Below are 18,135 nucleotides of genomic sequence, written 5' to 3'. Positions count from 1 at the left end.
GACATAAAAGTGAAATTTGAGAACAATAAGGCCTTAACCCATGAAGGCCTACTGGCTTTGAAATGGCATACCATTTCTGTAACAGCTTCTGTCATTGAAAAAAGCTTGAAAAAAACCTGCTGGCCCAAAGGGTTATCATATCCACTATTTGTCTTACTTTGATGAAGTTGGATTCATTCAAATTTGGTAAGATGTCAGATAATAAAACTCTCTGCTTTTATATCTCTTTTAGTTAAAAAGGGATTAGGATTTAAATCAAAATTCATATTAACACAGTAATAGATAATTACTGTCAAATTTTATTTTTACAATTGCCTAATAGTAGATAATTTATATAGTTAAAGATATTTTACAAGGTGAAAATGGATTTAGTTTTAAGGGTCTTATTAGAATGTGTTGACACAGTGCTCTAATTTACGCAAATAGACAAAGGGTGCATCTTGTGATCTGCTGGAATGTGTTATTGGAGGCAATTCATGTTTTTTATTTTTTTCTTCAAAATGTATATCATATGAAAGCAATAAATATTACCAGTAAATAAACTTTACTTTTTAGACTGTTTTTACTATTTTCTCAATAAAAAACCTTATACAATCTAATGTACATTATGAAACGTTGTACAGCTTTTTATGTTTAAAATAAGGACTCAATTTATTTTTAATATGTAGATATAAATATATATATTTTGTCAAAATATATGATCATATTGTCAAAGAAACAAAAAAAAAAGTGAGACAAACATACACCTCAACATAAAAGTTATAAATAAGGGTCCAAGTGAACATTTTTGGGAGTAAAGACCTTCTGATTTGTTTTTGCGTCCATGTTGCTTTTTTTTCATGGCTCCAGTCCAAGTTCTTGTTAGTCTGTTTGTTAGCGGCAGCCGCAGCCCTCCACTACCATTTCCTGGTAGTTCTTTAGGACCACCTTGTCATGTTCGTCTAGGTAGAGCATGGAGATGGCGCTGAGCTCTGTTGGCACGCAGCAGGCCTTGGGAATGTTGTTGTTCACAGAGTTCACCAGTGTCTGAACAATGGCGTGGTTGGTTGAGTTCAGGTGATCCGCCAGAGGAAAGGGACATTCCCCGTGGCAGTAATAGGCCTGGTAACCAGGGGGCGCCACTATCCAGTCATTCCAGCCTACATCGCTGAAGTCCACATATAGCGCGTGGCGCCGGCAGTTGCGGTTGCGTTTGCGGCCCCGCTGCTTGGGGCTGCGCTTGGTCCGGCGGGTCAGCGGGTGTCCCTTCCCGTCATGGCCAAAGGTAACCAGGAGGGGGCGTAGCTGCTCCCAGTCCTCGCCAGGCTCTCGGTGTAGCGAGCGGCTGACGCGGACGTGTCGGCCCTGGTGGCGTGGCGTCTGGTTGAGGTGCAGGACCTCCACGGCCAGCCCATAATTTGGGAGGCTCTCACGAGTCCAACGCAGCACCGCCGGGCTCACATCAAAGCTCTCCCAGCGCGACATGTTGTGGCGCACAAGCCGCGTATCCAGGAGCTGTGTGATTAGCTGCCCTGGCCGCGGGGGCTTCAGCACCTCGTACACATTTATCCGGTGAAGCCCCTGGTTGTCTGAGAAGGCGTCAGCAATGGCCTCGTCGATCTGATGACGGTAGAGCCTCAGTTCGGCTGAAGAGAGCAGCTCGTCCTCTGGAATGCTGCTGAGGTTGAACATGAAGCGAAGGGGCGCCGTTTCTCCATCATCCAGATCATGCACCCTCTCCATGTGCTCTGAAAATGAGCAAGAGAAATAAGTGACAATGAATTAGCTGCATGATTCATCCGTGTCCATTTATGCAATGTGAAGAAAGTGAACTCACAACTTTACTTCATATGTATTTTCAAATATATTGAGATATTAAGTTTCCATGAAGATGCTCTGATCTTTGTCCTCCAACAGCACCAACTGATAAAAACTATTAAACTAAACTCGCACTTCCTCACTCTCACCGGTTTAATTGACACAAAAGAAGTACATTTTCAAGGCCTCTGGGGTATTCAGAAATATAAATATACAGCGACCACGCTTCCTTATCTATCTATAAGGATTATCCTGCCCTTCTCTCAATGCCTTTCTCTGAGCACTTTGCTGAAACACGCATTACAAGGAGGGTGGTGATTAACGTACCACAGCTACAGTATAAACACAGTGGAGGCTCCCTGTTCCACGCTCAGTCTGCAGATTTCTGGCAAGATCACCATTGTTGGGGAAAGGAATGTTGTGTCTACTATTTTCCTGCTCAATCCACCCCTGTTATTTCACACCCAGGCCCTAATCTTAGCCAGGTGGTTCTCATTATTAAAACCTGCTGTGTTTTTGATTAGCTCTGCAGTTTGTTCACTTAAGACGTTTATCATTTTCATCATGAATAATCATTAAGGAGTCAGACGATTCAGTATAAATCTAATTTATCTGAAGCCCATGGGAAAGGAGGTCTTGCGGGGGAATGCAATGTATTCAAATGCTTAACCAAAGCTTATTCAAAATGTGAAATGTCCATGCACACCCCACTCTCATGTACCCCATGCTTTGTAGTTTCATTCACAGATATCACCTGTTCAGATGGCCAATAAGAACACATCTATCTTGCTGCATTCAAGATGAAAGGATACATGGTTTAGCCATTCCTGTAAACATGTCCCCTCACCTAGCTGTCCATCCGCTGCAGATTGTAATCTCTCACGGTGTTTTGGACAGATCAGTCAACTGAATCACACTATCGCACAGTGGTGCTTCCATGAAAGCGAGCACTCCCACTCAGAGGGCCTCAAAGCGTGTTATTAACATAGTTTAGCAGAGGAGACGGAGGGTAAAGGCCTGTCGAGAGCAGTAGAAACTAATACACACACATACATACATGCGTGCACACACACAGTGCATCACAGGCCGTAGTTCCTCCTCCAGAGGCGGTGCTCTTTCTTCCTATCTAATATTGGTACGTTGCCGTGTGCTACTACTAGCAGTGTGTTTGACAAGCCCCATTAAGGCTGACTCATCCCTTCTAACTCCCTCCTCCCTCAACTAAGGCCGGACATGTTCTGTAGCCCTAAAGCTCCACGGTTTTCCTCAGCTCACTGCGCTACAAGATCGCTTCCTCACTCACTAAGTCTGGTACATCACCTCTGTCTCTCGGCTAAATATCACTTTCAATTATTTATCCAACAGGTTTCAGTCCAGCTTTCCAAACTCCACTTACATTTAACAGATTCTGTACCCTGGATCTTCTCCAAACCTAATTGAAACCTCTGCATTTGTCGCTAAAACTAAGCAGATCTAAGTCACAATAAACAGAAACCCTTCTAACGTTCCAGTCTTTCTATCACACCAGCTTCTAAAAAAGTTTTTCCATCTCTACAGAGAGTGGCAGCGTCTGCTCTCAGCACCCGCATTGCTGGCAGTAGGGGCTTTATTTAGAAGGCTGCAGAGTAGCATTAAAGATAATTGCACGTTGAGGAAGGTCTTTCTAAAAGAGCCCTCCATATAAACTGGAGACATGAGAGACGAGCACACTCCAGTTCCAGGCCAAGACCAAGCTTTTTTAAGCAATGTTCTTCTGGGTGGGGTGAGAAGTGTAAGTCAGTAATATGAAGGCATGCTTTTCCCTGCAGCTGCTGACCAAACACGCAGCCTTTTGTCAAATGAGGCTCTTGAGAGCTTGTCTAGCAGTTTTTTTTTGCCGCTCTGTAGACAGTGTTTGGTGACCACATCCTCAGATTCCTTGGTTATGGTGAGATGGGTGGAGCTGCATTATAACCATGTTTAATGGGATGAAGGACGTGTTTTTTTTTTACACTGAATACTTAGCAGTCCTCGCCCATGCTAATGAAATACATTACTACCAAAATCATTGGAATGCCTGGCAGTAATGACCTTAAGTATGGTGTAATGTTTCTGTGGTGACATGATGCATTTATCATCTCTCTTCCTACTGACGACAAGATTTTCTTCTTTATATTTGTGCCCTTTTTAACCCTCCCCGTCTATATATGATGCCAGCATCCGCCATATGTTCCCCTTACCTTCATGGTGGAAGCCCCTCACAGTGTTGGCCCGGCTGGCTGACCTCTCTGGGTACTCAAAAGCGATGTCGTGCGCCCCGGCCTCCTCAGCCTCCCCTGACTGTAGCCGATAGAGGTCCAGCAGGTATCGAGGCACTGAGGCCGAGCGGCTGGGCCGCGGCCGCTTCTTGAGGCCGAACATGTGCAGCAGCGTGGCCTCGAAGTCCCGCAGCAGTTCATGGCTCTGAGCGGCCGAACGACCCTGCAGGCCCGGTACTTTCTTTTTCCCTTCTTCAGGTATCAGACTAGCATGGTTGCTCTCTCCCAGCAGGACTTGGCATATTAAAATGACCATCAGCATTCGATTACCAGGAATCATGATGTCTCTGAAAGGAGAAGCAGGGATAGAAAAATTAGAACGGAGCAGTGGGGAAGAAAACACAAAAAAGCAAAAGACAACGATGGCCTACATTTTAAGATCCACTGTCTCTTTACTACATGCCTTCACCAGCTCCAGTACACCCACCTCTGTAACTGTTCCCACTGAGGGCAGACTAATTGGTTTTAATGGTCCAGTCGGCCTTGTTTACAGTAAAGCAGTCCCCGATCAGATAGACTACTTGCAGTTTATCTTCGGCGACATCCTCCAAAGGTAAACAGCTGGTTCAAGAACCCAATTTTTTTTGAATGGGATCTTAGGGCCATTCCTCTTCACTCCAGCCCTCCCCCCCCTCCTCCATCCCCCACTATGATTAGACAAATAAAAGAGGCGGCCCTGAGGTCAGAGCAAATTCTTAACTCGATCACAGTCTCTCTCTAACAAGCCATGGGGAAAACCGAGGACTATGTGCCACACATTTATCTCTAAAGGTCTTCCTCATAAAAGTGCCTTGCCCAACATCCCATTCAGCTCAAGTCTGGATGAATGCCACAGAAAATCTGTGACTCAGTGGACAGAGAAGAAAGGGGGGTGGGGGGGAATGCGAGATGCAGCATGTGTCACATGCCACAAATTGAAATGGCATGGTCCACTTACTTACCGACAGAAAATAAAGCATGGGAAAACAGTCCATGTTTGTTGGGAGCAGGTAATGGACACGTTCTTCCAGGAAATGTTAGGTGGTGTTGGGAGGCTGCAGGAGAACGTTGGAGTGACCCTGTTCCTAAAAGATATCGGTAAAAACAAAAGGGAATTATAAACCGAATGCAGTTACAGACATTTGAGGCCGTTACATGTTATTTACTCAAAGAATAGCAGAGGGTGTATCTGTGTCAGTGTGTATGTGGCTAAGAGAGAGACCCAGTGTCTCTTTAAGGCTTATCATTTTGGCTCATGGGCAAAGCTAGCTATTTACTGTAACTGGAATGTAAGGAGGCATGTGCCACAACACAGAAAGTAGATCCCTAATGCCTTACACTCACCTAAGATGAAAAACACAACTCATTACATCTATTCTGAAAAAATTGATAAGAAACCTAGCTGTTTTAAAAGCAAAATTCAAAGAGAAAGAAAAAAACGAATAAGTGCTGACTTCAACTGAAAATGTATCCTCTCATGTTCACACACAAGACCAAAGAGCTGATAACACCACTTTGATCAGGAGTGGTAAAAATCTATATTCAAAACAAGAGGGCTGTTTGCTCGGAGAAACCGTCTCCAAGTGAACTTAGTCAACCTTTATCCCTCCAAGAGGTTGAGATCACCTATTTCAGGCAAGAAACTGAATGCATCTATCGCAAAAGTGCTTCATCTCTTAGTAAGGCTTCCCTACTTCAGGGATCACACAGGTTGAAGTGACGCTGATGAAAGGCCTTCTGCTCTTTGACATCACTGTCATCAGTACATTCAGCCTTGGTGTGGGTTGATTTTTGGATTTAAGGGTATATTTGGCTTTTAATCTCTCATATAACTTATATAAAAGTTTTTACAAATTCTCTTACAGAAATCTTAAAAACACCTCCTAAAAAAGAAATAAAGATTAATCTTTAGCAGTCTTTTTTTCCTCTGCAAGGTTTAACAAGCACGGCAACATGGCTCTAATGACTAATTATTTTACGCATCACTTAAATGTGATAAATGCTGTTGAATCAGACTCATAAAATTACTGGGGTTTTTTTATGGAGTGACCACAACAACAGCACCACACAGCAAACATTTCTACTCAGTTCTCAGGAGCACTGTAGGTCTTTGGTCATAATTTGGAGCCTGTTCCATTGGAGAGCACCCAAGCATTACTACACAGTGAGGATGCACATTAGCAGGAACATTGTGTGTGTGTGTGTGTGTGTGTGTGTGTGTGTGTGTGTGTGTGTGTGTGTGTGTGTGTGTGTGTGTGTGTGTGTGTGTGTGTGTGTGTTTGGGTTTGTATCTGTGCGATTATCTCGGCCCCTGCATGGCTCACTGTACATGCAATCAAGGATCTTTTTACTAACAGCATTAGACTTTGACCTCCGATTGACCCCCCTTTTTCTCGGTCATGACACTAGATCCAGTGTGAGCGAAGAAAGGGTGATGTGCGGTGTGTGTGTGCGCATGAGCTAAACGGCGTGTGTGCCTGTACGCGTGCGTGAGTGTGTGCCACCGCTTGCATGTTCGTGAGAACTGTGGCAAAGAGAGAGGAGGGTTCAGAACATGATCAGCTCTATTACCCATGGGGTGGGGGGATAACTTGTGTTTGTGTGTGTGTGTGTGTGTGTGTGTGTGTGTGTGTGTGTGTGTGTGTGTGTGTGTGTGTGTGTGTGTGTGTGCGCGCACACATCTCTTACAACAAACGTTCATTGTACAGCGAGGGCCTCTCCCATGATTACAGGGATTCATAGCACTCAAAAACACTGACCATACAGAACATCTTGTAACTGTAACCAGCCACTGACAAAGCTGCAGGCTAAAACAGACAGACACTCAAAGTGGTGCGATGATGATGAAAGAAGATGTAAGGCGGACAGGGAGGAACTTTCAACTCTGGAAAAAGTCATTGCGTTCATTTTTTCTGGCGTGTTCTCCCAGTGGTGATGAAAAAAAACAAAAAAAAAACATTTGGAGTGACACCAAACCCTGTTCATTTTTTCCGTGATTTTCCATCACATGTATCAGCATTGTGGACTCATATTAACTCCTCGTGATCAAACAGTGACAGCAAAACCAAATTCCAAGATCATGCATTTGTTTTAAGGAACTTGACACTCCCGAGCTATTTTAACTGACTGGCAGACACAAATGCATTTTGCAACAGTAAATGCAGACTAGGGTGCAATTAGGCCGTAGCAGTCAACTGCCCTTGGCTTTGCTCGATCCCCCTTGGCCTCTCTCTCTCTCTCTCTGACCAGAGATAATGTGATCAGACTATGCGCATGGCTCTTCAGATGTGTTTCCTGAGGAATTTGACAGTGATGGTGGGAGGGAAGATGGGAGGGAGGGAGGGAGGGAGTAGGGCAACAGGTTACCACGGGAACAGCCAAATCTCTCGCATGATTTTTATCAGTTTAGATGCCAGTAATAAGTTAGCAACACCTTTTGTTTTTGTACTCTACTGCAACTCATATGTTAAAGGGCCTTCTCTGGTTAATGCTAATAAAGTGTAGATTATATACAGATCATAATGATACTAGGTTTAAATGATTCTATTGGCTACAGATTATGGCCAATAGTTGCAAAGAAAAAATAAATACAAAAGCCAACCACTATCCTATAACTTTTGCTATTGTTTCCTGATAACAAGTAAATTGTAACTAAAGCTCAAAGGATTTGAAATAATTACTTCACAGTGAGCCAGTGTATTATCCTCATTTGTGTTGAAGGAAATAAAACAGAGACTTGTAATGTCTCTTCTTGTTTTGTAGGTTTGGGATTTTATTTGCTCCCAGTGAGCAGTTCAAGAGTAAGAACATTCACAGTCAGTGAGATCACCGAAACCAGGTTAATGGTTTTGTTCGCTTAGTGCATTCTGAGAAGAAAAAACACTCAGATAAAAGTGATGAGTTCTCTGATCTCTCATGCTGATTTCGCTCTTTTTAAGAAGTAATCAAAACATGACGAAAAGCAAATCCATGTTGTCATGTCAGACCCTCTCAGCTGGCTTGATGTAACATGTTAAATAATATAAATGTACCCCAAAATATCACCAGCAAAAATGTTTTTTTCTGAAGAAGAAAGCAGAGTAATTGAGCCTTTGCCAGATTCACGAGATTTTTTTTTTGTTTGTTAGACAAAGGCCAGTTATGTGGATATAAAATGAGTTCTCACCCAAAGTTTGGCAAGTTGGTTTCACTGCTTTACAGCAGAGGAACGTTTTGAGTTTACAGCAGAGGAACGTTTGAGTTTACAGCAGAGGAACGTTTTGAGTTTACAGCAGAGGAACGTTTTGAGTTTACAGCAGAGGAACGTTTTGAGTTTACAGCAGAGGAACGTTCTGAGTTTACAGCAGAGGAACGTTGTGAGTTTACAGCAGAGGAACGTTTTGAGTTTACAGCAGAGGAACGTTTTGAGTTTACAGCAGAGGAACGTTTTGAGTTTACAGCAGAGGAACGTTTTGAGTTTACAGCAGAGGAACGTTTTGAGTTTACAGCAGAGGAACCTGAGGTGAAAAGTAAAAGTGTGCCAGAGACGCCAGCAGGCCGCAATACGTTCCCTTTCTGCAGCTTTTCTGCATTTAATGACACTATTCCACGTTATAATAAAATGTTTCGAAACAGGTGAAAACATGTGAGTCCTTATATTATAATGTGGAACGATTCTAACCCTGAATCCCCTCTGTGGTTCCTCTGGTTCCTCTGTGGTTCCTCTGTGGTTCCTCTGTGGTTCCTCTGGTTCCTCTGTCATGTGTTGGCACTGACGGCAGACTTTGTTATAACTTGACCGAAATACGCAACTTAAAATCTGACTCAACTGATTCATTCCTCATAATTATATGTAAAGATGAAAGAAAATTAAAGAAAATGAACAATGTTTCCCCTCTTTCGTCCTGGCTTAAACGCTGACACATCTCCATCTCCACATTACGCACCGGGACCAGACACACATACAGGTGTTTAATGGGATGAACCGGTGCCAAATATAGATATAAATAAAGTAAACATTTACATGGTGTTGAGGAAAGACAGGCTGAGAGAAACAGGAGGCTCTGCTGGGAAACGAGCTCACTGTTGGTTTGTTTCTGCTTTAACTCTCCGGCACTGAAGGCTTTAAACCTGCTGCGAGCTCCACCGGACCAGTGTCCCTAAATACACTTATACTCCACCTAAATACACTTATATTCCACTGTATCAGTGTCCCTAAATACACTTATATCTCACTGTATCACTGAGGCAGACTATCACATGTCTGTGGACGTTTGTACTTGTACAGTTTTAACTAGATTGCTGTCCAGACTCTCAGTGAAGTCGGTTAAACACCAAACACTAAAAGGAAAAGTCACAAACTCTCCAGTCCCTCCTGTGTAACTCAATGCAACCCGTGTGTGTGTGTGTGTGTGTGTGTGTGTGTGTGTGTGTGTGTGTGTGTGTGTGTGTGTGTGTGTGTGTGTGTGTGTGTGATGTGTGTGTGTGTGTTACCATCAGTAGTATCCAGGTATCCTCGAATGAGTGACTGTGAAGGTGTGAAGCAGTCCAAGCGTAGAGCCGAAAAACGGCCAAATGCGCCTCACAGCAGTCTGGAGCCTCTGTGGCTCATTAATCCTTAACACCTCCAACCGGACCAGAGGAACCAGAGGAACCAGAGAACCAGAGAACAGAGGAACAGGTCGTGGTGGTGGCCGGGGATCGGGTCTGCAGCGGGTTTCCTATCCGTGTCCAGGACCAGACGTTACAAATGATCCAGCATCTATGGCCCCTCGCAGTTTTTATGTGTCCGCCCAATTCACCGTCCCTGCCTCCTCCTCCTCCTCCTCCTCCTCCTCCTCCTCCTCCTCCAACCCTCCCTCATCCGTCCGACACCTTGGATAACCCCTCCTCTCTCCTCCACTTTAAACACAGACAGAGCTCATTGACAAGTCTTTTCTTTCTCATTACGTGAAGTTTGGTTAATTTGACTGTGAATAACAGCCGACGGGTCAAATGCTCGATTTGCATTTAAATGCTGGAACCAGACAGTGAAGTGCTGGATGCAGGTCTGAACACAGAAACACCGTGTAGGTGAGTGTATGGTCCATCCACAGTGGGCAACCAGCCTCACGTTAAGATTCACACGGTAAAATAATAAATAAAAATAAAACAATAGACCAATTTTAATAAATAGAATCTTTGTTGTGGATCTTCTGCTAATGTATCAAATGCAACGAAAAAATGGAATTTAGTCTCTGTTCCGCATTAGCCCTGAAATTAATCTAAAGTCCATTTGGGGAACAAACTACAAAACGTTTTCCAAATCGTTTCGTTTTCATTTCCTCAAACAGATGTGGGGACATTGATTTGCCTCTAGAGAAGTGATTATGAGTGTTAATGAGGTGCTTCTTCACTCACTGCCACTGGTATAAAGAAAGCAGATACTGAAATGCTCTTTTACTCCTCTGTTTATTAAGTTCATGTTTAGGGGATCCTGAACCAAATATGTACAGTTGTTTTCCTTTCTGAACCCAATGGGATAAGATTTATGTTGTTTGGAGTAAGTATAGATATAAATAGATGCTGCAGTTGATGAATTGTTCCAGAGGATCTGACTCTCATTAGGGTGTAATATAAGTTAGAGAGTTGTCTTTGGAGTGACTCCCATTGTACATGTGGAGCTGTAAAACAATGATTTAGTCAGAACCTTAATTGGGCTTCTCTTTCAATAGCTCTTTACAATGTTATTAATAATAATAATAATAGTTATCATCATTTTTTTATTAATAATAATAATGATAGTAACAAATCATGATTACAATAATAATATTGATAGCATTCATCATAAATAAACTCACCACACTTTAATAAATTAATTCCATAATAGTTTATGTAAATATGTTGTCATGTATTGGAAATGCAGAGAGGGCTGGAACACACAATAATGCATTCATCTTTAATAGTGCATCTTTAATATTCTTCAAAAGCATTTCTCAGTGTTTGATTCAATTATTGTTTGGCAGAAAGAAATAAAGAAATCTGTTTTCCCTTAAGATGTCTGAGAAATGGAACCACTACTCTCTGCTCCTATTTATGTCTGACCGTCCAACGGCCAAAAGCATTACAGCATTAAACTATTTCAAAATAACAATTGGAGCTCTGTTTTGTTTTGTGTGCTGTCATGTCTCCCCTTGCAGCACCTCTCCAGACACCCACACACTTATTATGGATCTATTTATTGTCTTTGGGAAAAGATTGATGTTTTCATACTCAAATAACAATATTGTCTGACATTTATCTTAGGCAGCAGATACATATTGTTGTATGCATCTTTAAAAAAACGCAGGAGACCCAGGAAGCTGACCTGTGGCACACCACACTGTAATTGAAGAGACTGTAATTGATCACAATAGATCATAAACGTGGAACAATGTTATAGAATCCTGTAATCAAAAGCTACAAAGAAACTAAGAAAAGCACATAAGAGATTTATTCTGGTATGCAGTATATTTTTAAGGCATGCAGACTTTCAAAAACAATACAATTCTCTTTGATAAGACCTCGTAGATATTCACACACACTTGTCACTTGATTATCCAGAGCTGATCTGCTATTGTTTGAGGTAAAACACTTTTTATTGTCTTTAGTTTCAATAAGGGGAAAACGTTTTCAAGCTCCCAGGTTTTGGGGAATTTCCGTACTTATAATGTGCAATGGTGCTGAAGTGGATTAACTAACTGATAAGCTGCATATCTCATGTGTCGTTGTCCCTGCCTCAGGATTTAACCTCAGGTAATGATTACATTTGGTTGAAACATTTTCACTGATTTTATGTCCAATGTGAGTGCAACAAGAAAGTAAAAGATAGCTTCGGGCAGAATGGGTTGAAAGTATAAAATCCAACAAATATTTAATGCCAAAATGGTTGTAAAGAGGGATTATAGTTCTGACACTTATTGCTGAAACATGGAGATGAATTGCCCTTACATATAACTCTCCCTGCTTCTTGAGACAATGTTCTCCGAACAGTGGTCTGTAGTGATCTGGGATGCCAAAAAGCTGAATTTATTGATCATGTTACATTTACTTGTGTGGTTCTAATCCAATACACTGTTGGCAATGTGTGCTACTCTGAATCAGATCATTTATTTTGTTAATTATTACTGATCTCCACAGTCTATGCTTTAAAGATAAATCAAAAAACTTATGCAAAAACTGCAGATAATTAGCATGTTGTGTGTGTGTGTGTGTGTGCGTGTGTGTGTGTGTGTGTGTGTGTGTGTGTGTGTGTGTGTGTGTGTGTGTGTGTGTTTGTGGCATTTGGGATGTTCTTTGTGACTCAGGTCACTTAATATTCCTCACCTTCTGGCTCATACCTTCTGCATGACTCTTGTCCTGGATCTCCAGCTGTGATTGTCTCATCTCAACACTATTACTAAAACCATTTGTCTCTTTGATGGGGACGTTGTCATGCATCATTTATGTTTTTCTTGCAGCCTTTCTTGTGGGATCCATATTTCCTGTTTTCACTCTCAAGTTCTAATGACTCTGGCTCAGATCAGGCTGATGACCTGATGGATCAAACACATTTTTGTTTGTCAGCCTCATTGCATTGTTTGATATCATTACATTATTGGAGCCACAGTTTCATATTGAATACAGCTGAAGGCGAAACAGCAACAAGTGCTGCAGCTCACTGGCACTTTATGCTAAAAACAAGATGGATAATATATGGTGTTTATGCAATATTTTTCAATATAATTACATATTATTGGAACTGTTTTCAAGTTTGTGTTTTACGTGTAGGTCATTTAATCATCTCCACAGTTTACAACATTGTTAATATGACATTTCACATACTTTGAAATGAACATTTCTGCAGCTTAACATCACTGGGATGTTGTAATGTTCATTTGTTTAGGAAATTTAACACATTTGCAAATTTGTTAGACATATGATACAGTGTGACTGTGCATTAAATGTGTGACAGGACATTGGTACGCTGTAACAAGACACTATAATATCACATCTGGAGGTTAAACTAACAATGGCCAAATTATAACGTAGTTTAGACAGGATGTTTGTTTGAGTAGTTTAGATGTATGAGTCTTTGCATTGTTACGTCAGCATAGTACACATTCTCTAATCTGTAGTTGTGTCAAAGACAACTAGGCAAGATTACGCCAGCATTTCCTCAGACCACAGGATGCATATCGCAGATAAGCCTCAACAACAGTCACGTAAAAAACAAACCAAACAACAGAGTTATGGAGCAAATTCTGATGGACAGATAACACAAAGATCGACCTGTACAGTGGTGGAAAATGGAACGTTTGAAGAAACAAAGAAACATTTCCATGTCATTATTTCTTTGGGTGGATCAATGTCACTGATAGCAGCAGCAGCATACGTTGACGTCTACTTCTTTATTTTAACTGAGAAGTTACTCTGGCAAGAAATTACTCTCATGATTTTTACTCCAATTACACTCTGTGAGGATTATTTATAATTTGATTTATAAATTATCTTACCCTTCAAAGCGTTCATTTGGCTTTCTCTTATGTGCAAGAATACACAAATATATTCAGCGTGTTAAATTATATTTTGCATGTTATGGTTGTGATGCATTTGTAAGTGTTATTTAACAGAAAAAAAGAACAATAAATGTATTTCATTGATCAAATAATTGTGTAGCAGCAGGTATGTGGTGACTTAATGTAAATATTTGTTTCTTGTGCTTTAGGACTTGAGGGATTTTCTGTGTTATTTTTTGAATATTTTTATTCATTTTTTTACAGAATATTTGTCCTTCTTTGACTTTATTTTCACTGTTTCATTTTTTGAAAGAATAACTGCACACTGAAATGTTCTTGTGCTCCATTATTTTGTTCATCATTATTAAGTTACAATGTCCGGCGTATGTTCTCCAGCAGTTCGGCCTTCAATGGTTTCTTCCACACATGAAGCCTCAGCAGTATTTTACCAACCAGGCGGCTGCGAGCACTTGAAGATGTGCTGTGGATGTCCCCTCCTAGGTGTTGACCAGGCTTAGCCCCTTTGAGCCCCTCCAGTTCCGAAGGAGATTACCAACTGCGGGTGGCTTTTAGACCCACTGACTACTGACTCACTCCACTACTTACAACATGAACCTCTGATCAGAAAATATGCAAAAAGAGCCAAGAGTTTCATGCCTCCAACCATCCATCTAGTTATTTATCTTGTTCTCTTTTTCTCTTTTTTTTTTCCTTTTTATACATTTTTGTTGGACACAATTTGTTTTAAAAGTGATTTAGAAAACTTCAGTTCTCCTGCCATCACTTTTCTTTGCGTGAGCCGAGCTCCGTCACAGAGCTCACTTATCTTCAGACATTTGCCTTTGGCCATTTGGGGGAGAGGTCAGCAGTGCTCTGCTGCTTTGACGTTCGCTGGGAGAGTGGGGGGTGATCTCACCTCTGTCACTAAATCCTGCTCGGAGCCGCTCACCTGTGAACACCAGCCCTTAATCAGCAGCAGCTCAAAGGTGACCCAGCCGCCTAGACCCTGAGCCCCATGTCACAACACACCTTCAGTTTCTCTTTCTTCTCTTTCAGACACTCCGTGAAGTGTTCACTAGTGCAGACACGCGCCACGGCCATTGATCAAACCTCAGCTTTCACTAATGCTCGGACATCTCATTGGAACATTCTTCAACACAGCCGCCTTGTGTTTCTTTGGGTGCCGGGGCTGCGGCGTGCTTGTCCTGTAATCCCCCCCAACCCAGGCCTGGGACCTGAAAGCCTGTAAGTGGTGTGAGGGGTTAAGGGAAGGAGAGGGACAAGGGAAGCAAAGTTTGAGGATGGATTGGACAAACTATTTTAATCCCTGTAATGGAATTGGCATGTAAACTCATGAACCTAGAAGTAAACAGAAGGAAAACGGAGAGGGATGGATGTTGAATTGGTCTGAGACTTTCCGGGGGAGCTGTGTTGAAACTCACATTCAGCCCCCCCCCCCTCTCAACTGCTTCAAACTCCCCCCATCACCCAGAACAAAGATAGGTCGAAGTCTTTTCCGGCCCATCTCCTCCAACAGACATGGCTGTTTAGATAAACACTATACGTTTCCCTCTATAAAGAATGTTTAGGTTTCAAGTGTCGGGGTTTTTGTTCTTGTGCTCTGGTCAAAAATACATTTGCGCAGAGACGTTTTGGCCTGAATAACTAAGTGAGTGTCAGCAGTCTAAGTTATTCTGATGATAAGATGAAGGGGGATTTGAGTTCAGAATAAAAAGCTGCCATGCCGAGCCATCATCTCATATAACACTCTTGTTGGAGAATAATCATCAGACCCATTAGAAAGAGAGATCATCAGTGACACTCCAGCGTAAGTGATTGAGGTTCAGTCTGCCGAGTTACTCGCTCTCTTCCTGCCAAGTGAGTGACAAGACTTTAATGTCCCTCCATCTCCCGCTGTCGCTGGTGCAATCCTGCCTCAGCCAGATGTTATCAAAGCGGGCTGGTCAAGTGAGTGGCGGAGGGGGGCTGTTTTAGGCCTTTCTCTGCCTCTGTCAGGGTGCAAGGAGGCAGACTTGGGCCCCAACACTGTCCAGACGCAGCCTGAGTGGGGCAACGCCTGATGCTGGGTCTCTGGGGGGTTACACCGGGAAACTTTCTCAATGGATTAAAAAGCTTTTTTATCACCATTTGGATTGGCACTTGAGGATACTCCTTTAATCTGAGAGGGGAATTGACTTTGCCCACACCCGCAGTCCCCAAGAGGCCAAGCTAAGAGGCAGCCAAATAAATTCTCCAGCGGTGGCCCCGCTTTGTGACAGAGAGCCTCACAAGTGTTATGTGCTGGTGCTCGATAAAGACAGATTAGACTTGAATAGATGGAAATTGATGCGGTAGACTCTGATACAGCGTCCTAAAAGAGGTCCTGTGACCAGAGCTTAAATGTTGAATATCTTGAATTGTTCGTGTGCCAATCAAACGATGTGTTATACTCAAAATCAGGTTATGAAGTCACTGAACAAAAAAATAATCATATTTTCAGAAAAGGGCATCACCTTAACTGACTGTGAATGAAAGCAGAATTGCAAAAGCGTTTTTAATCCCATCAGCGTCAAAGGGTTCAAACTCGTAAATCATATATGGACCAGAGACCAGCCACAGACATCCCAACAAACCACTGTCAAATAAGACATCAGCAAGCCTTTTCCAGGCAGAGCTGCTTCCATCATTTCCAAACCTTCCATTCCTCTATATTATATTTTCATTGTCTGAAGCTGTCATATCATCTGAGGCTATCGAGAAGCTCTTAAACGGGCGCGTGTCAACAGCGTCTTTTTCGAACCATGACATTTAATACAGCATGTAAATCACTTATTCCTTCAAGAATGTAATTACATACTTTCAAATAAAACTTGAAAGGGTCCAACAAGTTTTAAAATGCAGTGTGCTCCCAAGACGGCAGGAAGGAATTCCAAGCAGTTGGAATATGCTAACATCCCTGTGTGGGCTAACCATGGGCAGCAGGAGAGACGAGGAGTGTTGAAACAGAAAAATGGACAAAATACGTAACACATAACAATTAAAGTCAATAAAATGATTAAATATATGGTATTAAATCGAACCTGGGTAATATTAGTTTTCCCTTCATAGTGAAACAACACTTTTTAAGCACCGCCTGACTTAGTCATTGTTGCCACGGCTGTCAGGCTTTCCTCTTACTTTTCATGCATAATACTTTACAGTGATAATGACGGCAGATTTTGCTCTTGAAATTCTTTTTTAAAAAGCTTCTAAAGTCAGACAAAGATAGAGAAACTTAAGCTACTTATGTTTAGCCTGACAACTGTCTCTTGCAGGTTTTATCAACTAACTAGAAAATAACGCGAAGGATAGCTTTCTTAAACATGTTCTTGATTGCTATATACATGTATATTGTGCTAAAAAGCTATAAACTATAAATCTACATCTTCAAAGGTTACTGTTTATTTCACTTTTTTTTATTTCACAGAAAAAAGGCAAAGCCCAAAAGAATCACCCTCCAAAATGAAAAGTATCATATATATCATATTTCATATATATTATTACATATATTGAGAGAAAACTGTACTGTAATTCAACAGAAAAACTATAACATCTTTGGTTTTGTCTTCCATGGACTGGTTCCCACAAAGCGAGTAAAATTTGGGGGAAATACTTTATTTAGAATTAAAAAGATGAATCAGTATGACCCTGTTTTTGTCTGTTCTATTGAATTACACTCGTCCTCAATTAACTAACACACTGTTAGTACCAGGTGATACAACACTAATAAAGCATGATTGTGATGAAATATTCTATACATATATTTATTTGTCGGCACTAATGCTCAATAGCCATGGTCGTGCCTGCTTTGTGAGTAATCTGCACATGCTGACTGATTATGTGCTTGACTGATACGTCAAAACATTAATAAAAGCAACATGAATTGATATATTAGGAGAGACAGATTTGTTTATCCAGCTTGGATATTTGTCAAATTGAATTTGTTTGTAATGTCAACACTGCACAACAGCTGGATGTGAAATAGAGGGGAGACTTGTGATTGACTTGAGGGTGTCATCATACATGTTTGTATTCGAAATTGATTTTGAAACATTTTGGCTTACTGCAATGCAAAGTTATCGCAAGTATAATAACCATATCTAACCATAATATTATAACAGTTGTGTATCAGACTTATTTTCCTTATGTGAGAAAAATAAATCTCAATGGTTACTTTTGGGTCTTTAACAGTGTCCAGTAAATGCACTGTGACGCTATAAATTGAACAATATGGCTGCCAGAAATGACACATTTCCTTTCAGTGATACGGTTTATTCACCAGTTTAATCCAGTCAGACTAAAGCTCCTGTGTTTGTGAGTGTGTAAAAGCTGTTCTAACCGGGGCTCGGTATCCAATGACTCACTCCTGACGTAATATTTCATGGTGTAGTCGGATGTTACTCTCAGGGGTGTCTGGCCTGCTGCTTGGGATTTGGCACGGAGCAGTAGGTGGTCAGGCGATTAGGTCACCACACTGCTCAGAGATCCAGGATTGCTGTAACACGGGTTCTTTAGGATCCGCTGTGATT

The 18,135-nt window shown here is 41.6% G+C and overlaps 1 protein-coding gene across 1 annotated transcript; it reads right to left on the bottom strand.

Annotated features, from left to right (window-relative positions):
- Positions 1-604: 604 nt before the first annotated feature.
- bmp4 (bone morphogenetic protein 4) lies at positions 605-9,788 on the bottom strand. Its single transcript, XM_054613603.1, has 4 exons — positions 9,546-9,788; positions 5,036-5,158; positions 4,017-4,381; positions 605-1,727 (listed from the first exon to the last, which is right to left on the bottom strand). Exons 3-4 carry the CDS (start codon positions 4,372-4,374, stop codon positions 874-876), a joined length of 1,212 nt encoding a protein of 403 aa, XP_054469578.1. The 5' UTR covers positions 4,375-4,381; positions 5,036-5,158; positions 9,546-9,788; the 3' UTR covers positions 605-873.
- Positions 9,789-18,135: the final 8,347 nt, after the last annotated feature.

Source organism: Anoplopoma fimbria, chromosome 15 (assembly GCF_027596085.1).
Source record: "Anoplopoma fimbria isolate UVic2021 breed Golden Eagle Sablefish chromosome 15, Afim_UVic_2022, whole genome shotgun sequence".
In the NCBI taxonomy this organism is placed as follows: Eukaryota; Metazoa; Chordata; class Actinopteri; order Perciformes; family Anoplopomatidae; genus Anoplopoma; species Anoplopoma fimbria.
This window is presented reverse-complemented; position numbering and strand designations above follow the sequence as displayed.